At 40.4% G+C, this 25,893-nt stretch overlaps 6 protein-coding genes across 6 annotated transcripts; 3 read left to right on the forward strand and 3 right to left on the reverse strand.

Moving 5' to 3' along the window:
- Positions 1–5,248: 5,248 nt before the first annotated feature.
- On the forward strand, positions 5,249–8,064 carry ATC70_010760 (uncharacterized protein; the record flags this gene model as incomplete). Its single annotated transcript, XM_064829969.1, has 10 exons — positions 5,249–5,258; positions 5,324–5,393; positions 5,444–5,539; positions 5,603–5,639; positions 5,699–6,852; positions 6,916–6,963; positions 7,018–7,185; positions 7,241–7,462; positions 7,521–7,830; positions 7,888–8,064. The coding sequence occupies 10 exons, from the start codon at positions 5,249–5,251 to the stop codon at positions 8,062–8,064; spliced, it is 2,292 nt and encodes a 763-aa protein (XP_064682471.1).
- A 1,191-nt stretch (positions 8,065–9,255) lies between these two features.
- Positions 9,256–12,070, reverse strand: MRM2 (2' O-ribose methyltransferase; the record flags this gene model as incomplete). Its single annotated transcript, XM_064829970.1, has 9 exons — positions 9,256–9,348; positions 9,407–9,640; positions 9,720–9,902; positions 9,959–10,138; positions 10,193–11,166; positions 11,224–11,360; positions 11,414–11,540; positions 11,595–11,860; positions 11,922–12,070. 9 exons carry the CDS (start codon positions 12,068–12,070, stop codon positions 9,256–9,258), a joined length of 2,343 nt encoding a protein of 780 aa, XP_064682472.1.
- Positions 12,071–12,598: 528 nt separating this feature from the next.
- ATC70_010762 (uncharacterized protein) lies at positions 12,599–15,719 on the forward strand (the record flags this gene model as incomplete). The annotated part of the gene is made up of 3 exons (XM_064829971.1): positions 12,599–12,846; positions 12,905–13,612; positions 13,667–15,719. 3 exons carry the CDS (start codon positions 12,599–12,601, stop codon positions 15,717–15,719), a joined length of 3,009 nt encoding a protein of 1,002 aa, XP_064682473.1.
- Positions 15,720–15,844: 125 nt separating this feature from the next.
- dna2 (DNA replication endonuclease-helicase Dna2) lies at positions 15,845–16,624 on the reverse strand (the record flags this gene model as incomplete). Its single annotated transcript, XM_064829972.1, has 4 exons — positions 15,845–15,892; positions 15,969–16,220; positions 16,285–16,392; positions 16,619–16,624. 4 exons carry the CDS (start codon positions 16,622–16,624, stop codon positions 15,845–15,847), a joined length of 414 nt encoding a protein of 137 aa, XP_064682474.1.
- Positions 16,625–20,317: 3,693 nt separating this feature from the next.
- ATC70_010764 (uncharacterized protein) lies at positions 20,318–21,283 on the forward strand (the record flags this gene model as incomplete). Its single annotated transcript, XM_064829973.1, has 1 exon — positions 20,318–21,283. The coding sequence occupies one exon, from the start codon at positions 20,318–20,320 to the stop codon at positions 21,281–21,283; it is 966 nt and encodes a 321-aa protein (XP_064682475.1).
- Positions 21,284–23,797: 2,514 nt separating this feature from the next.
- On the reverse strand, positions 23,798–25,009 carry GPA1_5 (guanine nucleotide-binding protein subunit alpha; the record flags this gene model as incomplete). The annotated part of the gene is made up of 3 exons (XM_064829974.1): positions 23,798–24,424; positions 24,689–24,800; positions 24,999–25,009. 3 exons carry the CDS (start codon positions 25,007–25,009, stop codon positions 23,798–23,800), a joined length of 750 nt encoding a protein of 249 aa, XP_064682476.1.
- Between the last annotated feature and the right edge of the window lie 884 nt (positions 25,010–25,893).

Consider the following 25,893-nt stretch of genomic DNA (forward strand, 5'->3'; position numbering starts at 1 on the left):
AGTGATGTTTGTCATGGGATATATCAGGGCAACATGCAAATTGCAGTAGCACCTTTAGACTATCACATTGCGTTATATCTTTGTCAGCGAATGCGAAATACAGATCATTGATCGTTTACATAATTCTTTGAATTAGTCAACATGCGTTGAAACTGGTGGGGGCAAATGTGGAATACATCCACTATGATCTGCATTCCGACAGTTCATCCAGTTACCAGACTTAGATATAAACTGTATGTACACTGGATTAGATGTACGATATCGATTTATACTATGATCATGAGAAGATATGGACTTCAGATACGCTAGTACTATAAGATTCATACTATATAAGATATAGGCTATAGATGGCACCACGGACATGGATGGCACTATAGACTTATACTTGTATTCCGACATTGACTACGGATGTTTACCATATCTGGATAGGCACCAAGATTAATGCAATATGAGCTTGTTGCTTCAGATGTGCACTTCATGATCCACGCTATAAGACACATGCTTATATCCGTGATACTAGCTACAGATACTTTATGTACTACAGACTTGTACTATATATGAGACATGCTATAGACATGCATACGATATGCTATAGACATGCCATATATCCAGATACATGCTAAAGATGTATGCTTAGCGATATACACTCAGATATGTACTATTAATATAGACTAAGAAGACTGTACCTATCGGATACATGCTACTAGATCGATATTAATTATCCTTATGGAAAGGATAGATCAGGGTACTTCGGATGAGAGTCTAATTATTCATCCAGACAGAGCTAAATCATGATTAGCTTGCTGGAGTTGTCTTTTGGCATGATTAGACATTAGTTGATCTGAGTTGACTTATTTGTCAATCTAATTAATAGAACTTTTATCCATTGTTATAGTATATAAGAAGGACCATCTACCTGGCCAGTAGAGAGACTTCAGTTTACTTTACACCTGTCAGTTTGATAATAAAATATACCTTTATCAAGTTGACATTACTGTTTTTTTATTCTTTTTTTTCCGTGAATTTTAGTCTGTAAAGCCTCAAATTCCACACCGACTATTACTACCATGCGCGTTGCCCATGTATGCATTTTTCTTTCAACAGCAACGAGCTTTTTTGAACATCTTTGATGTTGTGTTTGTTATGCTTTACTTTGACCCACTTTGTGTGAGTGTCTCTTTTTTGTCTACATACTACTACTATACTCTTATAGTTTTATGTTCTTTTTTTTTTACTTTCTTTTATTATTATTATGTTTCTTTGAAGCATACCTTTTTTTTACGTTGTGTGGATGTGCCTATCCCTGAAGCTCAACAAGACTTTATCCGAGGCTAGGAGGTAGATAGGCCGCCTCCACTTGGTTATCGCTACTTACTTTAGTGATGATTGAGAGTCTCAATGCCAGAATTTAAAAGCTAGGTGGTGTAAGTAAGGCATGCTCTAGCACCTGGGGGAAATTTGATGATAGCATCTGCTATACTGCTATATAGCGGAGCTTAAAATTTTGCCTCACATCAAAACAGGGGGAAACCCTCGCAAATTTTTTTTTAGTTCAGCGGAGTTTTCAAGCAATTTGATTGGCTAAGAGGTTGAAGCAACGAAGGTCTACAACTAGTTGATTTCCGCTTGATGTCATGTATTATAATTTTGTGTTTGTAATAAAAATATATTCAAATATTGATAAAATTTAAATCCTTTATTCAAAAGTAAGATAAGGTACAATTACTAGATCTGGCATCTATCGCACGGTTTTATGCGAGGGATATTCTTTAAATAAGTTCACTGCAGTATGTGAGGAAAGTTATATAGCTGCTGCAGTATACTAGGTACCAAGTATAATCCCAATGCCGTATGCCTTGCCAAACATACATCGTTTAAGATTGACTCCCAACATTCAATTTCATGAGCTGCTGTTGTGCTGGAAAGGCTACAAGTGTCTATAAGGCTTACGTTATTCTTGATGGGTATGTGGAATACATCCACTATGATCTGCATTCCGACAGTTCATCCAGTTACCAGACTTAGATATAAACTGTATGTACACTGGATTAGATGTACGATATCGATTTATACTATGATCATGAGAAGATATGGACTTCAGATACGCTAGTACTATAAGATTCATACTATATAAGATATAGGCCATAGATGGCACCACGGACATGGATGGCGCTATAGACTTATACTTGTATTCCGACATTGACTACGGATGTTTACCATATCTGGATAGGCACCAAGATTAATGCAATATGAGCTTGTTGCTTCAGATGTGCACTTCATGATCCACGCTATAAGACACATGCTTATATCCGTGATACTACTAGCTACAGATACTTTATGTACTACTACAGACTTGTACTATATATGAGACATGCTATAGACATGCATACGATATGCTATAGACATGCCATATATCCAGATACATGCTAAAGATGTATGCTTAGCGATATACACTCAGATATGTACTATTAATATAGACTAAGAAGGCTGTACCTATCGGATACATGCTACTAGATCGATATTAATTATCCTTATAGAAAGGATAGATCAGGGTACTTCGGATGAGAGTCTAATTATTCATCCAGATAGAGCTAAATCATGATTAGCTTGCTGGAGTTGTCTTTTAGCATGATTAGACATTAGTTGATCTGAGTTGACTTATTTGTTAATCTAATTAATAGAACTTTTATCCATTGTTATAGTATATAAGAAGGATCATCTACCTGGCCAGTAGAGAGACTTCAGTTTACTTTACACCTGTCAGTTTGATAATAAAACATACCTTTATCAAGTTGACATTACTGTTTTTTTATTCTTTTTTTCCGTGAATTTTAGTCTATCAAGCCTCAAATTCCACAATCACACTTTAAACCATCAAGGTTACATTAAATCATGCTATGACGATAGCTCACCCAAGCCCATCAAGGTTACTCAAATCGACCCTTATGGCCAGTGCTCCTGCATTGATTACCACTTTAAATCAAACATCAACAACATTTGCCAGATAACGCAATAGCAGCACCTATTGCTCTCTAACATCACTAATCCTACAAGCTAGTTGCAAATGTATAAATACTCTTCTTTTTTTTTTTTTTTACTCAATTCCAGGATCTTCAGTTCATTTTATACACAAATAAAATACAGTTGATTTCTATTGTATTTTACTATTGCTTTTTTTTGTGAAATCTATTCAAACCTGATTTCACTGCAAATCAAGTGAGGAAAGTGTGAAGTAACCAATTTATAAACGAACAATGTTTGGACGTTATTCCTCGATTAACTGTCAGAGTCAACTTGGCTTCTCCATTAATTGAATTTTTCTCCTCTTTGTTTGCTTTACAAAATGAGACCTCGTTTGAACTTGTACGATACTTCTTTATTTGTAAAAATCGTTTTTTCAACCCTCAAGTTGAAGTCTACAGTGGCAAAAACACGTTTATTTTAAATAACACCACGAAAACATCTATGTGGTGCTAAAGTCTATAAAATAAATCTAGGGCGTGGTATGACTAATAGCACTGTGCTAAAAGAATTTTATATACGCCATTACAGCACAAGTTAGCCTTGAGCGAGCGTTTTTCGACAATTTGGCTGGGGATGAACTTTTCGGCAGTGTAGGCCGCTGAAACCATTTAAACTTGATTTCACTACAATCTCTTGATGTCGAATCTTGTATTACAGAACTTGTAGGTATCATGAATCTCTGTTCGCCCGACTTTGATACAAATATCGCTGTTTGCTCCACCCACCCCCCCTCCCATTGTGCTGACACCGACCCAGACTCTCCAATTCCAGCCATTTCTCTTTAAATATAAGTGTTTAACATCGTGGATAGATCTTAAGTCTAGCTTCACGGCTAGATATGGCATCTCTGTTGTAAACAATCATCAAAAAGATCCTGCTAGCTAACCTGATAAGCATCTCATTCAATCTAAGGAAGTTATTAGATTCAAATTTGCACAATATCATTGACGCTCAGGTTATGAATTTACTGTCTTCTTCGCACATTTCAAAAAGAGATCAGAGCCTTAGAATCAGAACAAAAGGGTCGATCGCTTAGGCGTTGAGTTTCGTACAATGCAGAACATCAGAGACATCAGACAGAGCTGTAATTTATTTACTTCTTTAGCAACGCAACCAACTAGGCCTTATGTTTAGGCCAAATTCTGCCCAACTATAGCCATTTTGAAGCACGAATAACTCATGCTACAGAGCGTTGTAGACGCTTGGAATAGGGCCAAACGTCTCCTATTGGCCACGCTTTACTTGCTGGTGCTTTATCTCAATTTTTTTTGGGTCACTGCAAATTCATGAAAATCCTTACTTTTTGATGAGTATTAGTAAGGGAATATTCTTGAAAATCAAACGATCGCATTTTTCACCCCAAAAATGAAGACTTTTCCTATGATACATATAAGATCAAATCGATCGTAAAGACGAGATGCAGCACTGGATACTCTTTCTATGTGGTTTTCCTATGTAAAACTTCGGCATTTTGGCAAAAAACATGTTTTCATATTTTTGCAAATTGCTCATTATTTTATTAAAAAAAGATACAAATGGTCAGTACCATTAGAAGCGCACACATCAACTGTCTATAAACGTATTAAGAGGTAAGGTACAATATTCGCGACTTGTATAGTCGAATTTAACAAAAATCTTCAAAAGATATCAAATCAAGTCGCGTTTGACCACGAAAATTTCATTGCCAATAAAAAAAAAATTAAATGTCGCAGCTACTGAAAGGCAGTGCAGATTGCTCAGGAAAGCTCAAATCTTGCCACTCGCGACTACATCAAAGGCGATTGATATGCCATTGATAGAATATTAGGAAACTGGCCAAATAAAATTCTATCATTGATTTTGTAGGTATTTAGTGCATATGAATCATTCAACGAGTTTACAAAATCAGTGTACATCTCACGGAGAAGCGATTACAGCGGTAAATCCTAATAAATCTAGCAATAAACAACAATAATAACGGTGCAAACTAGATGTAGCTGCCGTAGTTTCTTTAACATGTATTAAAAAAAGACTTTCTATTGTCAGGTTTAAGTATTTCTCAATCACACTTGTATTGTTCTCTGGGCAAATCAAGGATTAATCACAACAACGAAAATCATGTCCATCATGAATTATTGAAGAAGCGCAGACTTGCAGCTCTCCCCGCCTCTGGTATAAATTCGAAAAGACTGACTGCTATCAACGACTTTTTGCTTCCTTTTCATCATATTTTCCAACATCCAGAATGGTCCAACGTGGGTAAAAAGATGAGATTGTACTGTTCTAGATAACAGAAACTAACAAAATGGTATTTTTACAGCCAACATCAAGGTATTCCCTTTGCCTTATATCTCTTTCAACAAATATGCAGAATTAGAGCCAAAATTAAAGTAAATACAAGTTTCATGATAAATGGATGTGTCAACTGAAATGAACCTAGAGAATTGGCAAAGCAAACTAGAACTGATATCCAGTACAACTTTGACGACCAATTTTTTGAGATTACAGGTCGCTCTCAGCAATCGTGTGATGATACGTTCGTAGTCTCAAGAAACGCTTATTTGTGTGATATATTCTAATTGCATTTCTCTTTGATCAGGTCCAAGATCATCGAAGAGCAGTTGATACCTCAGTTGGTAAGCAAAATAAGTAAATCCATAGAGTATATGATAAGCCTAACACCTGTTGTATATAGACTGCAATAGCAGTAGATGAATACAAGTTTCATGGTACTTTTGAGGATTTTGAGAGTATGCTGTCGTCAGCTACCCCGAGTTCTTCTGTCTCTACAACTACACCCACAGCAAATAATGTCTTTCGCATCCAAGGAAGACCTTTAAACTTAGAGAAACTGGATAATGGCATTGCCTCGGCTTCATCAGAGACGCCTGCATCAGACAACACCAACACCAACAACAACAGCACGACAGGCGCTTACTTTTATGGTGACACTGAGAGCGACGAGCCTGATACAGAGGAAGAGGATGAGTTTGTCGAGACGTTTACTTTTGCTAAAAACGTCAGTGATCCAAGAGAAGTGTTGACTGGCCCTCCTGTCAATAACACCAAACCAGTGGATTATCTGCGTGTCATTGGAAACGATACCAACACAGAATGTAGCTTATTTGAGAGACGAGTCAAGATTGTCGGCACAAGCAAGGAGGCTGTACAGGAGGCACTGGAACGTTTCAGGAATCTTCAGGCCATTTTCAAGCGTCGTAGAAGAGGCACACAATATGTAGCTTGTGTGCATTATCCCACTGAAGCCCCGGAATTCGGCCTTTATTTCTGCAATTTGGAGAGATATTCTCAGCAAAACTACGTAGACATATTGGAACGGCCAGCAGCGCCTTTGTACGTTATTCTACCAGCATTCAAGGATAGAACGGGCAAGTATGCAAAGCCTGTGGATCTGTTGGATTCTGCTCCACAGAGTCCTAGTCAGCAATGGGTTCAAAGACAGCAGCATCAGCAGCAAGTGCACCAAGAATCATCGTTATCACTGGATGAGAGAATGAGAATGGCTACTTTGGAGTACAAGCGAGGATACGGTAATGCGAATGCAGGCATGGCTCCCGATCTCGTATCCTTATGGGGAGAAAACAAAAATTATGTGATGCGCTTCAGTGCTCAACCTCCAGTGCGATCTCCAGCTTCAAAATCCAGAAACGGATCAGTTGCATCACCTCCTCCCAAAGCACCTGAAGATGGCTTTCCTTCATTGCCTTCCGCTGCTCCTCGTGTCGCGCCCAAAAAGACAAATACTCGTCGAGTGATGCGATTGACAAGCCAAAAAGCATCTGCTGCAGCTTCTTCTGGTATTCCTCGTTCTGTTTCCAACATGGAAAAGTAAGTCTTGTCGTGATGTATTGCCTGTAGTTTGCCTTCTAAAATGCGTGTGTTTCTATGTAGCCTTCGTGTGTATAATTTCCACAACATCAAAACAGCCTTGGAGGAAGGGTAAGAATGAACACAGTAAACCAGCATGATTGCATACTTATCTTGCGCATGTAGATTAAATGGAGTTCGTGGATTTAAAGGAAATGTCAAGTTGAGTGCCAAGATTGGCAAGGTGCTCTGGAGCCAAATCACACCAGATGTTCAAAAGCAAATCTGGACCTACACTGACCTGAATGACCGACTGATGAGCAATGCTGGCGTCAAGCCTGTCTTTAACAGTGTGTAGGTATATTTTATGGTGGCAGTTTTCAATCATACTAATGTCCCTTCTTGATAGAACGACAATGTCAGATGAAATCATCACCAGGATGTCTGAAGTGCTTCCTTCTGCTCACAGCCGAAGAGTATCGTTTGAAATATACGCCAATGCACGCAACCAGCCTTCTATGCCATATCGACCTGTAGTTATGTACATGAAGAACCAAGGTGTCGTAGAATTGACCAAGGTGATTACTGCCACAAACAAGGTGACTGAGATCGATTGGGTCTCTTTGGACAGGTAATAATTCTGTCGATGCAGGCAGACAACGGTAGACTAACTTGTATACTACAACCAGAAAATTTGATTTCCAATTCCTGCTCCAGACAGAAGAAGAAACTCGAATGGACGTCAAGCCTTTCAACACCTTTATCAATCGAGTGGCCGTGAATCCAGAGACTCGCCACATCACCTTCAACAACGTGCCTGACTTTTTAGAAGTCGACTATATCCTCTCCAAGCAAACTACAATCTATAGGATTGTGTTCCCCATCGTAGCTGAGATCACACGTGTAGAGCGACTGCCACTTGTTCATCAAATCGATTCTTATGCGTACGAAAAGATATTGGGCGATACTGGCAAAGGTCAGGTGTGGTATGAATTTGAGGTAAGGACTCGATAGCAGATGGCAACCAGCCTACAGACAACTCACCCATTACTTAAGGTGTTTTACTCGACCTACGATGCCATCTTCAAAAAGAATCAAACGTTGCAAGCCGGTAAACTTGCTTCTTGGACAAGCGAGAGCATTATTGAAGGCACCGAGAATGCCAACTCTCTTATTGAGTACATTCGCACCTTGTTGACCATGGTCGAAAAATTCGAAGGCGCTCTATGTTGATTACCATCTACTATGCCAAGCTGAAACATATAGCACAACTGAAATCTGCTCTAAGCCCATTCACAAAAAACAATAAATCCTTCATTGCATTCCACATTAAAGATGTAGTAGTAGTAGTAGTAGTAGTAGTAGTATATTCTGTGAAACAAGCATATTAGACGGCACCGTTCTTCTTGCTTCTTTATCTTTATATTGATCAAAGAATGCTTTACAACGATATGCATTTGTTCTTTGAAAGGATATTAACAGGATGTCTTTTTATCTCACTTCTCCTAAAACCCAACGCACAAGATGAAACAAGAATAATGCGTTGCAATTAACCATAGCACTCGACCATGTTACCTAGTTACAATACCCATTAGAGGGATGAGGTTTCTGGAAACACCTCTGGCGCTGTCTACATTTTGCAATTAGGGTTTTTTATTTGAATCATTATAATAATCTAAACAGCAGTATCTCAAACAACTTGAAATTAGCTGGACAAGCACAAAAACGCCTCCCAGGGCAACAAACACAATAAATAAAACAGAGTAGGTTTGGGCTGACTCCATGCCAACTGAGCCACAGTACATGTCGCATTGCTGTTTATCATGGATGGTGCAATCTACGCTTTCTCGATAGAATGGCAGGCTGGAATAGCACGTAGTGATGCATCGGACGGGGCAATTATTGTCAATGGAGGCGCTAATGTGTGATCTTGACTCGACTTTGAATACAGCTGCCAACACTAAAAAGGTAATTCCTATAATTAAAGAGATGTGTGCCACTAATTTACATTGTCTACGACTACGAGTTGAGCTTGCTGGTGGAGTCATGGATGGAGAAAGATTTCTTTCTACATCCTGGCATTTGAAGTGTTGGTACTGATTGGAAATGCTGTACTCATCCAAACGTTTATGTGTAGTGTCTGGCAACATGAGAGACTTGGAATCAATGGTGTCTGTATAAGATGGCAGGAGATCCTTCTCATCCAATTTTGTGTATGCTGTGTCTGTGTTGCTACAAGGCATATTTGATTCCAATTGACAAAAAAGTGGGAAAAAGAGAGGGAAAAAGGGTCTTTTTTCATCCTAGTTGATTGCTCAAATATAAATGTCGATCTTTTATGAGACCAAGACTAAATGAATCATGGTTGTTTGCATTGCCTATTGAAAAACCGCCTCATTTAGTTTATTTGTTTAATTTACACTTTTACAAAATAGCATGTTGGGAATATAATAAGGAACGGATCTTGTAGTAATCCATTGAAATGGCACCTTCAACAAGCAACTGACCAGTTCCAGTCTACCACAGCAGAATTAATATGGCATCCCAAAGCACAATTCAAAGCACACAAACCAACCTTTCTAACAGCGACCTGGTCATTGCACACTAATATACCTTCGCCCTTGAATTCAGCTTGGATACCCTCGGCCTGCAAGATCTTTTTGAATTCAGTTAACCGAACATCGCCTACAAACACAGAGGGCTCCCATGGAGTGGGTCCATCAGACACTGCCACATCGAGTGAAGGGGTAGTGGAGTCATCCGGGAAATGGATGCGACCAACCACGCGAGCCAGTTCATACTCATCCAGCTAAAATTTATATCACGTTAGTGTATTGACCAAGATACAAATGCAACTCTCTTTTTTTTTTTTTTTTTTTTTTTTTTACCTTGGAGAATCGTAATGAGCTGACCATGCTATCTGTTAATTTGACTCTATAAATGTTTGTTGCAGCTGACACGTTCAACACCTCGCTCACTGAAGGCGTAAATATCTCTTTGGTAAAGTGATCCATGCCTTGGCATGCTGTGGCAAGATCCTCGGTAGAAGATTGAGAACCATGGACAATGATCTGAGGTACAAGTGTCAGTCATGTTAAAAGGCTTCATTCAAGCAAGGAATATTTACCAATTTTCTGGGCGCAATCTGTGGCAAAATGGTCTTCATGGATCTGCCATCTGACAAACCTTCCAGATCAACATATCGCAACAGACATTGTATGGTCAATTTCTCGTCATTGGATGTGTATTTTGTCGGTGTTTCGTCTCTTCCAGGCAAAAGAGGTTCGTCAATATCCACCATCATTTCCTATGTCCACCCATCAGTAAGGAGAGCGCATGTATTCACCTAGAAATAACTTACGTCCTCCTTGCCGAAATTAGCTCCCTCGCCCAAACTCTTCTTTTCTTGCTCAATTCGCTCGAAATCAGAAGCCTTCATATAATGTTCAATTTGAATTGCTTCACCATAGTCGTCAATTTTCTTTCTTTTCTCAAGGTATGGGAACATGCGGTAACTCTGTGCCTGCTTGAAGAAACCGCCAGATTTACCAGCATCCCTCACGTAGAGATCAAACTGCTTTGTTAGTAAATCCTCCATGTTCTCATCTCCATCGTCAATGTCTGAAGAGTCAGATTCATCGTCTTCCATGATCGTTTTACTGCGAGCAATCAAAGCCGCCTGTGCTGCATCTCGTTCTGCTTTTGCTTTCTGTGCGCTTTCAAACTCTTGTAATTCAGCTCCTTCTAATGGAACACGCTTATACACAGTCAAATCCAAGCTGGTTTCATAGGCAATGGCTGGTTTGACGGGCAATTTTGTGCGATTATGAGCAACCACGACATCCATCTCTATTGTATTTGTCTGCGAATCCCAATCATCGTACAGTCGGCGTGCTAGTGATCCAGGCCCAGATCTGTCTGTCAAGATCAACGTGTTGTTTTTGTTGTGTTGCGTTGTTTCCGTTGTCATCCAACGCACAAAGAGTTCTCTAGCGAAACCTGTTTCTAAACTGTAGTTACTAGCAATGACTACTTTGGGTCCAGCATAGTTGTCGAGATCCTCTATTTTGTGGCACAAACGCAGATATTTGAATTCGTAGGGATTTTCTCGAGATTGCGAAAAGTTCCTGGTCAAATCATCTCCCATCCATTCAAGCATGATCTTTGCAAAATGCGCTGTATGATAACTGGTGTTTGATAGCATGATGAGAGGGTAATTGAGTTGATGCTGTGTCCAATACTGGTCCAAAAGATAGGATATCTCCAATACACGAGCCGACGAATCGGTGGGCAGCAGCACGGATCCTCCTTCTTTCAATGATTTCACCATGGTGTCTGAGCAGATTATGCCATGTCAACATTGCAGCTTAGCAGTATACTATCGAAACTTACCAAACATGGCAGCATATCTGTCTTTACGGGCAGGATGGACTACCTTTGAATTGTACGAATCTGTGATAAGCAGAGATGGTCTCGTCAACGTATCCAATACAACGCCTCCAGAATGCAGCACTGTTCCGTCCAAATGGCTACATCATCTTAGTTGAATCATCTTCATTCAGAAATACGTTATATCCCTTACTGTTCCTTTCTATGATTGAAGTCCACAGCATAAACAATTTCCTCCGTATCTTGCTTGATCTTCCAAATTGTACCACCAATAGTATGTGCTGCTGCGTATGCTGTGATGGTAATCCCCTGACATTTGCCTGTAATGCAGTGTCAACCGCTATTCATCTGTTTGTTTTAAAACACACTTATACCTGTCAATGAGATGGGCTGAGAGTATCTAACGGGTGTGATCTTGTCAAATGCATTGTCCACATCTTCCAGCGTGAATGTCTTGAACTCGACTTCGTTTGTCTTTGATTGATACATGTCGTACATGCACATTTTGCCCATATTGACAACGGGTATAGTAGCATAGACTTGACACGCCATGCCCAGATGGCTTCGAGCATATGGATACGCACCCAGATGTGGAAGATCACAGTGGGAGAGCACCACGGCATCAATCTGCTTGGCTACTCTTTAGGAAAAGAAGCGTTAGTGCTGCTGCTATCATGCGCGTGGATACTGTATAAGCCTACTTTTTCAAATTTGCAAGATCTTCTTCTCTAAATGAATCAGACCATCCACAATCCAGCAGGATCTTCACCTCATCAATCTCCAACAGATAGCAAAGCGGGTCCTCGTTCTTTGCACCTGAAATTGGCGTGAATTTGATGTAACTGGTCATATGTCACAATGAGTAAGTTAGGTATTCAGGAAGAAAAGGCGATTGTTCTTCAAGACAAATGCCACTACTTTTTCATTTGTGACTCTGCTACACATGCGATCAACCCAATGCTACATCAAGTACTTGCCATGGCGAGATGCGCTGATAATCTCATTGACAGAGCAAAGAGTGCATGCGAGTGGAGATTCATCAATCACAGTACAATGTGCTGAATCAATCATACCATCCAGTGATGACTTTCATGCTTGTATTGGTACAAACCAGTGCCACACAAGATTTAACAAACAAATGATGTTGCCCGGGAGACGGAGCCGCACTGGTATATAAAAGCAGAGCCAGCAGCCATGATAGCCATCTTTTTTCTCTTGTTCTACATACTATATTTCGCACACCCAACATATACTTGTATACACAAATACACAGCATTTCCCCCCCCCCACTAATAATAGACACAATAGACTCTTTTTTATCCCACTAAAGAAAGAAAGAAAGAAAGAAAATTATGCCTTTCAATTTGCTTGATTTAAAATGCAAACAAGTGTTCCTTCAGAGTTAAATAAGTCTTCCAACAACAATAGCGCCAGTGCTGCTACTACGGCAACCGCAACAGCAGCGCCTCGTCGTAGAAGAAGACGTCCTAGAAATAGAAGAAAGCAAAAATCAGCTGCTACTACTGCTCCCTCAGCAAACACAACAGCACAACACCATCAAGCACCAGCAGAAGATCTCGAAGAGACTTTCCAGGAAAAGACGCTCAATTTGGCCGACCTGTCGAGGTAAGGATTTGGCATGTTCTGTACTGCGTCTGTGCGTGTGATACTGACAGTATGGCAGTGAGGCGCATGCTTTGGAGAAACAGCTTGCTGAATTGCAGACACAGTTAAAGATCAATTATGCCAACATGCCCGGTAAAGAGCAGGGTCGTATTGCCAGCGCTATTGCAGCAGAACAAATCGCGGCAACAGAGGAGGAAATTGTGTACGTACGACACAGCCTGAAAAAGACCTACCGTCAGATATTCTCCACCGACCTCATGTATGCGACAACACACCATATTGAAGACAAATTATGGCGCTACATATTTTACGCAGGCATCGAAGACATGCGTGGCAAGTTGCGCAAGGTGAAGCCCGAAGACGTAGACAAGAACATTGCTCTTCAAAAGGCTTTGTTTCATCGCATTGATGCCGCATTCAAATTTTATCGCGAACTCAACAACACAGTGAAGGCTTCCTATCACATTGATACCAAGGTACTGGGCATTGATTTGGTCCATCAGAAAGCAGCCAGCGACGATGAGAGGATGGGAATACTGCTGCAATCCAACTACATCTGTATGGGTGATTTGGCGCGTTACCATGCTCAGCAGGCCATGGCATCCAAGAGCGTAAAAAAAACCATGGATTATTGGGCACTGTCAAAGTCGTGTTATTTGAAGGCTATTGATGTGTATCGGAAGAATGGCAAGCCCTATTCTCAACTGGCTCTTGTGTCCATGTCGAATGGAAATGCAATGGATGTTGTCTGGTACTATTGCATGAGGTAAGCACGCAAAACCGTATGGTATAGCTATGCGTATTAATTGACTCTACTCAGCTTGGCTGTGAAGCACCCCTCTAGTGTCGGCAGAGACAATCTAAAGTCATTCTACTCAAAGATTCGGTTCAGCACCAAGCCAAAAGACGACAGTTTGGCAAGCATGATATCGCATTTTGTAGAGTCCTTTTTGCACATGCACCGCACGGTCATGTTCAATCAGAAAGACAGCGACGAATTCGCCTCGACGCTCACTGTCGCTGCTCAACTGGGCACCGCATTGTCTACGCTCATACTCACCGCCATTGAAGAACAGGAGGATCAAGAAGCTGTTGCGTTGTCAAAGTCATTGCTGTCCATGCTGCACATCATGCGTACCACGTTAACGCGCAGTGTCACCATTTTGATGATCTCTGTGTGGATAGCAGGCGAGAGGCTGCGAGACAAGGCCAACTACAATGTTCGCTCCATTATTCTATCGTCTCAGATATACATGTATATCTTTGCTTTCCAGTTACTTACAGGTGTTTATCGATCCTCACGCCAGGCATTGGAGCAAGCTAAAGAAGCCCTCGTCCCTGACAAGTTCTGCCAGCTGGAAACCATGGTGGAAGAAGCCTTACTTCCTGGACTGAGTATCTGGTCCACTTTTCTCTATACCAACACCACGCCTATCGCCCAATACTGCATGACCGCTGCCAACGATGTGAGAAACAGAGAGCCCGAGAAAAAGACGCTTGTCAAATCCATTCAATCCTTCTTGTCGCTGCTCATTAGCCATCCTGCCTTTCCTGATCCCGTACTGAATGTGCTCCCACCTACTTATCCCATGTCTGAAGACCTCGTGCTGCTTGGTATTGTGCCTCTGTTCTCTTTCCACAGCCATGTTGACTTTTTTAAAGAAACCGCCTACCAAGTGGACGATACAAAAAGCCCAGAAGCACGCAAGCAAGTGCGCTGGGGCCGTGTGCGCGACATGATCAAAAAGATGGCTGATTCCAACTCATTTGACTTTATTCAATATAATCAGAACGAGCAAAAGTACAGCGTCATTGATGAAAATGCCAAGCGTCAGCAGCAGGGTCGATTCATGAAAGCATTGGCAACACAACGTCTAATGGAGCAGGTGTCGTCTCTGGAGAAGAATGTGAACCGCATGGCATTGAGCAAGCGTACAAAGAGTAACAGCAGCAACAATGGTGAAGACGCTGCTGATCCACTTGTCAAGCGAGACGTTTACACATGTGTCATTGATGCCACTGCATTCCTGGATGGTTTGAGCAAGGTCAAGAGATGGGCCAGTCAAACGCTCAATGTGAATCGTCGTTCTCAGGGCAGTATTCTGGAGGTTGTTGTGCCTTTGGAGGTCATTGATGTCCTGGATGAATACAAAAAGGGTACTTCGCATCTCAACATGCAGGCACGCGAGTCGATTCGTTTCCTGGATCAAAAATTGCTTGAGAGCAATAACAAGACGGAGGCACCTACATCGTCTTTCCTCAGAACGCAAAAGGTTACCGAGAAACTGGCTGATTGGGGCGAAGCCAAGGCTTTCTGGATTGGCGAAGAGAGCAGATCCAATGTCGTAGATCATCTTATTTCTGATGGAGAGGAGGAAGAAGACCAAGCCATGGACTCGGATGTGGAAATCGAATCTGACGTAGAATCCACCAGCAGTTCCAATGAAGATTTGTTCAAGCCAAGAAGACGAGCTACTGATGATGATGACAATACCGAGTCTGAATCAGAAATGGAGACAGATTCAGCAGAGGACAGTTCAGCATCTGAAGACGAAGGCGAAGCAGAGGAAGAATACGAGGAGGATGAAGATGAAAATGTGCCTTACACTTTGGAAGATGTACCCAAATCCTACCGACCCATTCTCAGCTGTCTCCTGTATTATCACAGCAAACAACAAGCAAGACAAGACGGTCAGCCAGAACGCCTTGTCCTCGTTACCAACGACGAAGATCTAGCTTGGTGGGCTGAACTCTTTGGTGATCCTACAGCTCGCAAACGACTGCTGATTAAAACTGTCAATGAGTGGGATCAAATGATCAGCAAACTGGATTTCGAAAAGGTCTATGAATACTCGTGGAACCAAAATCGCTAATTGTATAATAAAGACTACTGTGTATCTTCAACTTGTTCATGTGTTTATTGTTAGAATTCATTACACTTCAATTATTTATTTCTTGTATCAATAAAAAAAAGCTATAATAGTTGGAGTCAATGAATTTATTGCTTCTTGGCAGCCTTAACAGCAGCACCAACAGCGAAACGACGCTAGAAAAAAGCAATGTTAGTATCTCTTTCTCATACTGATCACAATCCCGGATCCCTGATGAAATCAAATACTTACTTGGTTCTTGAGCTTGGCCAACTTGAAACGATCAAAGTCAGTCAAGTTAGCACGAACCTTGCGTTGTTCGAGCTTCTTGGCCCAGGCAGTCTTAGCCCACTTCTCGACGGTCTCGTCCTTCTCCAAAGCCTTCTTGAGAGCGGATTGACCGATAGCACGGGGAAGGTTCTTGAGGACAAGAGGAGTCAAAACCATACGACGGAAGGGGAAAGCTTGACGAGTGACACCGGTGGTAGGACCATCGATGAGAGCCTAATGCATTGCGGTTGTATAAGGATAAGGTGTCGCATATACTAGTGTGATGTGATCAACTTACGCGGTTATGATCAACAATATCGATAATGACGGCCAACTTGCCGGCATCGGCACCGTAGTTGATGAGGACAACACGGCCAACTTCAACTTGACGCTTGAAAGTACCTTGCTAGAATAGGTGTTAGTTTGCTGTATGTCGTAACGAGTAGCCTCTCCCTCTCTCCCTCTCCCTCTCTCCCAAATTTCTCCAATGTTGGATTTTTTTCATATCAATGCATAATATCCCATCCATCGATTATATTTCTTGAAATCTACTCATCCATCATCGTGTCTATCTGTATCCACCCTCTCCCTCGTACAAGCTCCCTCCATTCACCATGTCATGTTATACGTACAACCATTGTTATGGATTATATAGTCAGAGAAAGAACGTTGAATCTATCAAATCAAACTACACATTTACAGGCCAAAAAATTACCAGAAGCATCGTTCCCGGACATCCACCTTCGCTCGTTTAAAAAATTGCACATCAAAAATTTTCAAATCCGGACCGAAGGCGTGCTGCTTCATCTATAGCGATGAGATTAAATGCCCTGAATCAAGTGAGAGATTTGCCATCAACCGTTGATCTTTATATATACTGTAAACCACTCAAAAAAAAAACAAGCAAAGGCGTAAAACCATAGTGTTCAAGCAGCAAATTCGGGTTTTCATTTCACAAGCTTACTAACAACATATCGCATCAAAATTTGCATGAATCAGCTTTACCGAGATCAATATGCCTCCTGTTCGAATTAGAAGTTGCACAGGCTGCAGAACTGCTCTTCCAGAAGACTTCACCTACTAAAGATGTGGTTCATGCCGTGTAAATAAAAAGCTATAAAGCAAAACATAACCAAATTTGACAGCTTTCAAGCCTTCATATCTTGACATGTAGACCTTCCTGAGCCACCGGAATAACGCCAAACAATTGCACTTGAGTAGTAGTAACTTTCTGACACCTTTTCTCAACTTTTTGAAAACCTAAAAAACATGGTCAAAAATCGACCAAAAACCATGAGGGGCGCCTCATGGTTTTGATCGAGATTTAAACGATCGCATTTTTCACCTCGAAAAATGAAGACTTTTACTATGGCATATCAAATCAAAATGTTTCTCTCGACTCAAAGCAACATCTGAAACCACTTTTATGTGGCTTTCATATGCAAAATATGGTTCTTTTCGCTATAAACCTCATTTCAAATTTTATTAAGTTGCTCAATAGTTTCAGTCAAAACACTTATTACAGTTAGCATCTTTGGAAGCGCCTTGAAAAGTACTTCAAGAGTGTATTAGGAAGCGCTGGGTGATCATCACCATTTATATAGTCGAATATCACAGAATAGATTAAAGAAGTCGAAAAAAGACAATATCTGTCCAATCTTGAACAAACAAAGAATTAGCTGCGTTTGAACCCATTTTGGCGGTGCCATTGCTGCTGGTTGACCTAAATGCCTTTCTGTTGATGGCAATGATGATTGCGATGCCGATTACATAGGGATCATGGAATTGAAAGGACAATTGCTTGCCGCAAATACTTTTTTTTTTGAGGAGCTTTGCCTCATGAAGGTGTCTTTTTTTGCAATGACAATATCTCGAAAAAGTAGCTGTAGATCTTACACAAGTCCTGTATTTATGGCCAGCTGTATGTCACCATCTTATTAAGAGTATCAGCAGTAGTGAATGATATGATAATTCTATTATCAGAAAATGGCGATTGTGATGTATACATGCTGCATGAAACCTGAAATTTCTTTCGCATTGTCCCAATACTAGGCTTTGTTTGATATCAGTGTTAGCAAAAAGGGTGCTGAGGGAGACGCCTCCTCTCCTCTTCCTGGCGCTAGTATAACCTTTCTTTTACTAACTAATAATAAATTGTTTAAAATCTACTTGATTTACCAAAATTTTATTATATCTGATTTAAAATGTCTTTGGCGAGAGCCCAGAGGGTGGTGCCGCCATCGAGCGTATCGAGATAGATCGGCTAGTAGACATATATGTCAAAATGCATGCAACACCCACTCATAACCAGCAATCTCTTTGGTGATATAAAATGCTCCAAAACTGGATCATTTCATTTCAAAACAAAATGCCTGAATGTGACACACTTCTAATAACTACGTGAATGCGACCACCATTGGCAAATGTACACTAATTGAAAATTAACCATTTCAGGGAAAGAACTCATTTCAAAACTAGATACTTGGCGACTTTAAAAGCTGCTTAAAACCTTTATCGAAGCTGCTCGGATGCTGCTTGGTCATGTAGATGCTTTTTTTTTGCATGATAGTAGAATGATGATAGCAGGGATTTGTTCTTGAAGCAACCCCTTCATCGTGTAAATCTTGATGATAGTATCCTCGGCAGTAGCAGCATTGCATGCTCTACTGTCAAGTAAAACACAGAGAGACATACACAACAAGACACATTTGTAATATATGTTGTGTTTCATATATGAATACCAAGAAGCGAAATCGAATTTATATTGGTGTTGGCATTTACACCAATAATTCGACTACATAAATTATCATTGAACCCAAATAGTGCATTACATTTGAAATGAATGTAAGACCGTTTTCCCCAAATTTGACAACAGATAATTCATCAAGAGGATACCCTCCCCCCCTGGTTACACCCAATGTAGACAATCATTAAAGTGCTTCTAGATGCTTTTAAAGCATTATAATGAGCACCATTCATGGTGGAATGAGCCTTCATTTGAACACAGAAATACAGTCTAGTATATCAAACTGGCAGCACCTCTGTTTCTTGACCAGACAAATTATAGCATGATCTGCGCATCCGTAATACGGGTTACATGATGTATGAATCGACTATATTCAAGCAACTCCCTTGCATGTCGTTTGCTTTAGTAAAGCATGCTTATCCTAGTAAATGCATCATGTCGGTTGAAAATCATCCCCAAGCAACATGTACAATCACATCAAGCTTGAGTTTTGTATTTGTGTATATTGTACATAAACAGGTCTGTAAGCTGACATCCTAAACGACAGATAAAAGGGGGAAGAGCCGGATTCGAGGCCATTGTCTCGAACATTGCTTCAGAGCACATTTGGGAATCGAGCTATTAGACTCTATTGGTTTAAGGCCGTAGCCATTTGAAAGATCGCCCAGGACAGACAAAAGACAATGACTTGGCGACGCACTCATGACCAATAGTGTGTCTACGCTTTGAAACTCATGTCTGTAACTACAATCAAGAAAAAAAAAAAAAAAACATGGTTGTAGCCAGCATCTCTTGCCCCTGCTTCCCCTTGAAATGCAAGAGCCTGTAAATGATAGTAATTTAAAGTCTCCCTAATTACATTGAGCGTAATACAACAATGATTTTAGTTAATTAACCTTTTTCAAAATGATGGTCATAATGAACTTTTACTATATTCTTTGAATTAGACCCGGTCTCGCTGTGTACAAAAGTGAGCTTTTTGGTAACAAAATTTCTGTTTCCGTGAAAGGCCGAATAGCACCGTATTTATAAGTTGTAATACTAGATTTGGCAGAATATTATTTTTATACAACTGTGCACAAGATTTGCGGCTGGTGACGCTATGGATGTAACGTTCAACAAAGCAAAGCGAATATACAAAATCCATGACTGAAACATCTCATGTATTGCTGCCATCTAAAGAGATGGATAAAAAGGCAATGTAATAACAAGCAGTTTAATGAACGTTAATCAAACAAGGAAAAAACAAACAATCAAACAGCTAGGCTCTAGTACATCACTACACCAAGACATCAGCATTGGCATCATTTGCTGGTGCCTTATCTTGCTGCTGAATCCGCCGCTCCCTCCCCCAAGTATATCATTTCCTTCTCCTTGTGCTGCCCCTCCCCCCCCCCCCACTTTATGGCCCCCTTTTTAACCAGCTCAAACAGCTCTTGGTTAAGCTCATTCATTATCTTGATTTAGCTCTCCGAATTTCGAAAATGTCTATATATACATCACTCATTCTTTCATCCTTCTTTCCTTTTTCTCCCTCTTTTAACTTATTGATCACTTTTTCTACACATTACTTATAACAGAGATTATGAAATATCTCTTACTGCTTATCTTGGCTACATTCATCTGCTCTACTGTTGCTATGCCCATCACAGATAGCAACATGTCATCCGCACTGAATCAAAAGCAACAACAAGAACAGGACATGGAAGAAGAAGACTCTGTGATACTGGAGCAAGAGCTTCAACAGGAAGAAGAAGAACAAAACGACATGTTAATGCAGGAAACATTCCCTGTGCAAGTGGATAGATTAGCACAGATCATTGCTACCCATCTTCAGTTCGACCATCTGGACGCTGTCATCAGTAGCACAGATAAGGAAATCGCTACAGAGTTCCAACATCATATCCAAATTAACGTCCAGTCCAATAATGAAGAAGCTAATTACGATGAGTCCGAACTCATGTCGCACAGCACTAATCATCAATATGCCATACAACAACAGTTGCCTACATTAGATATGATGGACTTGGAAATCCTTAAATCCCAGATATTTGCTGCTATCCAGGCTCATACAGAAGGCAACTTACCGCTGACATGGGACAAATTGGCTGATAAACTGAGTCGTCAAGCGATTGAATCATATCTGCGTAGCTCACTCTTGCAAGCATGTGGTCACCCTGATCAAGATACCATTTCATCATCATGTCTGCAAGAACATGCTGTCCAACTAGCCACTGATCTCGACACATACATCACGAACGGACTAGCTCATGTATTCGAAGCGCTTGATCAAGAAGCACTCCCTGATTTGCTCCAGCATACAGCCAAAGATTTGAAGGGCATCCTCAACTATTTCAACTCTGCTTTTCTCCAGGACGGACATCGCAAGTTTGTGCTCCAAGTAGTACCCTGGAACAGTGATCCTACCGACGTTCATAGCTTCAAATCAAGATTACTGGAGATGGCAGTTCACCCTTTAATCAATGATGGCACTGAGGAATCTCATTCAACTGCATTCTTTATAGAATATGCTGCCATGGCACGAGTATAAATATGTTTATTATTTCAACTGTATATTACCTTTTTTTAAAACATCATACCCTCATTATCATATACACACATTCACTCATCATGGATAAAAGGCCCTTTTGTAAATAAAACCAAAAAATTTATTACTATATTTAAAATGACCCAGGCTACATGTTTAAAGAGAGACGCACATCTGAGCATATTACACAACATGAAATAATCATTCAAAGATCTTTTTTGCTAATTACATGTGCAACAGTGTGGATTTCAAGAAATGTTAGGGAGGAGATGTTCTGTGCTAAAGGAGAAAAGTTTATTTGTTATGACATGAGTGATTTTCGTTGCAGTCCACCTCTATACACAATCATATTCGTTGATTTTAACTATAAATGGACCAGCCAAATGGATAGCGTAGATCTATTCTTGGCAAATTACGTTATATGAAGTCTGCTTCTTATGATTCCATAGCCTAATTGTGTTGGTTTGTTGGAGGCAAGTTACACTGGTAAACTAGAGGATTTAATTTAAGGGGAGTTACCCTATAGCTCGCGCTTTCTGTATAGTCTTGATAAGAGATCGTCGCCACTATTCATCTCACTCTTGTTGATGACGGTATTTATGCGAATGCCGTATTGCCATAGATCTACAAAAATAGCTTTTTTTTTTTTTTTTTTTTTTCTTTCACAAACAATCTGCCGGATCAGGTACCAACTCGCAGCACATTTACATAAAACGTGCTATTTTGACCTTGTTTGAATGGCCTTTGACATCGGCATGAACTTTAGTTACTAACATCATCCTTGGCCTGTGACATGGGCTAAGCTTAGAAGCTATTTTTATCACTGACGATGTTCATTTCATCGTCAAACATCAACAAAAACATCTACTACATGGTTGGCAAGTAGGCACCACATCAGTCATTTTGGCTTGACGTTGCATCATCTGTGCATGGCATGAAATCAAACTCGTACACAGAAACAATGATAACATCAGTGTGTTATTTTGTATTAACATACTATCATCATACTAAAAACGGTGCCCGTTGTTTCTTGGCATTGGTATTTAGTTTTACATTGATTTAACGACTACGACGACGATCACTAATCCCACCCAACATTCATATACAAAAAAGCTCGCTAATTCGACGGCGGACGATCGGCTCTTGTCATTCCGTATACGCGTGCGTACCTTGGTTTGATGCGTTCATTACCAATGTTTCATTCATTTTTTTTTTTTTTTTACATCATAAAGCTTCATCATGTCGCGTAAGCACGCAAGGTGTTGAATTAAAAATAGACAAAGTGAATCAAATAACAAGAGATGTATATGCATCTAATAGACTTGTATAAAGGTACGAAACAAACCCTAGGCATCTGAAATATTTATAGCACATGGTCAAATGATACAGACAAGAAGGCTGATAGGCATCATAGTGTACCAGATGGAGATAAAGATAGAGATTCATCATTTACTCATATATCATGGTGTGACATTATGAACCATGACATGAGCACATGGTCTCAGGTTCACGCTGACTAGACATCAGGAAAAGTAATCAGATAATTATGTGATAGCATGGGCCACATGATGGGAGCAAAGCCAATTAGAGAAGCTTTTGCTACAGTCGTTTTTTCATTTGAATTGGATAAAGGAAATGTGTTTTCAGGGGAGCAAGCGGCGAACCACCGACTCCCCCTAAACAAAAATTATGGCCTCGAGACATCCGAAGATGTTCGCAGCAAGGCTAATCGTCGCTGTGCAATGACAATCGGCCTCACTGTACACCAGGGATTCTTGATACCCGATGCACGACCCAGGTAAGTATGAGTTGCAATCGATTGCGAAATGGCCTCCTATTTATACTTTTTTTGCATTTCAAAATGTGACCATGAACCCTTCGCAAAAATTTCCCTGTTAAATATGACAGTCATTGATAGAATGTTACCAGCCGATCCAGATGCATACAAGCCACTATAGTAGTTGCATTTGGGTTGAATTAAGGGACAAATGTGGCCGTAACAATGCCATGATGGCTAAGGACATTGTCTATCCAACATCATCGCGTTGTCAAACTTTGAAGAGATACATTGCGAGTGAAACATGCCGAATCTTGGAATCAATGCTTACTGGAGTGTGCCTTGTACTTTGGGATGTTTAATGTTTGAAGATTTGATTTGGAATAACCTCAATCAAATCAACATTTACATGCACAGTGAAAATGACAACATTGCTTTGACATAGTATCCAAACACTCAGATGGTCCAAGCTGCTACAACTGTCTGGATCTCAGGGTTAAACATCGTACATGTTGCTTATGGAGCCACATTTCGCACTACATGGTATGCTACGACACAATTCCCAGTATAAAACGCGAACAACCATATTCACCTGTCAAACTGACATGCACAATCACTTCGCATGGCCAAATCTTAGATTGCGAATCAAAAAACAAGACATTTTATTCTACATTTTAATGATTGTGTCAAGCTAAACAAAAAAAGGGCTGCTTTTTTTATTGATTTCCTCGAGAAATAATTTAGTTCATGGATTGAACCAAGTTGTTGATGAAAGCTTCACGGTTACCGGTATCACCACCTTCAACATAGTTGAGGAACTTACGCTCTCTCCACATGTTGTTGGGGTTGGAGAGCTTGAAGGGCCAGAGGAAGTTGGAGGCTTCCTTGAAGTGGGGACCGACGGTAGCAATCTCGTGGATGAGATCCTCAACACAGATGATGTCGTACTTACCAAGAGACTTCTCAATGACAGAGTTGTCAGAGATGGGGATACGTTGCTTGTTAACCTTGGCATATCCACGCTTGTAGATCAACTCACGGATGGTCTTCAAGTTGGGGTAACCGTAGGTGACATAAGGTTGAATCAATTGGAGCATCTCGGAGGTAGCCTTGTTGAGACGAACGAAGACACCGTTGTTGATTTGCAAAAGACGCAAAAGTTGGAGAACCTTACGGGGCTTGGGGGCAATGTTGTTGATACCACGGATACGAACAACGAAGACGAGCTTCTCTTGAGCGGGAACGTAGTAGTTACCTTGAGCCTTAGCTTGACGACGGAGACGGATCTCGTTCTTGGCGGCAGCCTTGTATTCGGCATCGTACTTGGCAGCACGCTTGAAGAGTTCACGTCTCTTGGCGAGCTTAGCCTGTAAGTAAACAATTGTGTTAATCACCAGTGTTCAGTTCAATTGTACATCTCTGTTCAAGCAAAATCCAACAGCACACATATAAGATACGAAGAAACAATCAGCCCCGAAAGATGGTTAACTAAGAGACATCATCGAGTGCAATCTAGTCCTTAAGGGTTGTATCCCAATTGTCATCATACTTGTTCTTTTTCTCTTTTACATTTGCGTGCCATTCAAATTTTGCTATAACCAAAGAATCAAATTAAATAGCATGATACTTGCCTTACGGAGCTCAGCCTTCTTGGCAGCAGCAGCCTCGGCAGCCTTAGCGCAAGACTTGTTCTTCTTCAAGAGGGTCTCGGGGACGAGGACGTCGTTAGCAGTGGGGACGTTGCTATAAATCAAGAGCTTCATCAGTGATCCAATTCTTGAACATTGACATTGATACAAGCCACCAAAATGAACTTGTTGAAATCAACACAAATCCACATCAGCAGCACGCTGTATAAATCCCACAACACGATGCATTCATGTGCATGTAATGATTGCTGACTCGATTTAACAGCACATGTCGTTTGGTTTGAATACTTACTAAGCAACCATATTGGTACTGTCTGAACTGTATTAAAAAGAGAGAGAGCAAAACACTAGAAAAAATTTTTGCTCATCAAATATCCCATTCCTCTCAACGTATTACCGGTCCGGGTGGAGGCTTATCATTACGGTGCAAGAGGAGGGAAATCGATTTCCATTGGCGAAGTCATACAGTCGACTGAATTAATTTTTTTCTTTAGAAATGCCATCAAATGCGGTCGCTGGAGCACTACAATACTACTTCACACAATATTACAACCTTCTCACCAGTACATAAAAGCACTATTTTAAAAAATCTATTCATAACAGGCCGTAACATCACCAGATGAATACTTATTTTTTTTTTTTTTTTTTACTATGGCTGAGATTGAAATTTTCTTTTCTTCACTCGTCAGGATTTGGACGAAATAATTTCGAAATTACCTTTGGCACGAAATTCCTGTCCAAAGTTCATCTCAACATGTCTAAATAGATTAATTAAACTTGGAATGAAATTTGATTCTGCGTCTGATGGTTTACTTATCTCATAAACTTGCCACTGAAAGTAATGAGGAAAATGCAAAAAGTTGGAAATCGGTTTTCGTAGATTTTCGTATCCGTTTGATACTAAACTTTGGCTGCTAGGGTAATGCAGCAGTGCTAGAAATGTGTACCTTTCATTTGAGCCATATCTCACTATGTTAGCCCCATTTCTTGCCGAGAAAAACGTAAGCGTTTAAAATTCGCCAAAAATTATGAGTAGTAGCAAGGAGTTTTCAGTGATTTTTAAGATGATTTTCGATGTCGATTTTTTGGCATGATATGATAAAAGTGATCAAAACAAGTGTTTTTAGCTTAATAACCATGCCCTGAAAATGCTTCTCTCTCTAGATATCGCCGAGTAAAATGTCACC

Source organism: Mucor velutinosus (genome assembly GCF_035048745.1).
Source record: "Mucor velutinosus strain NIH1002 chromosome Unknown tig00001564, whole genome shotgun sequence".
NCBI lineage: Eukaryota > Fungi > Mucoromycota > Mucoromycetes > Mucorales > Mucoraceae > Mucor > Mucor velutinosus.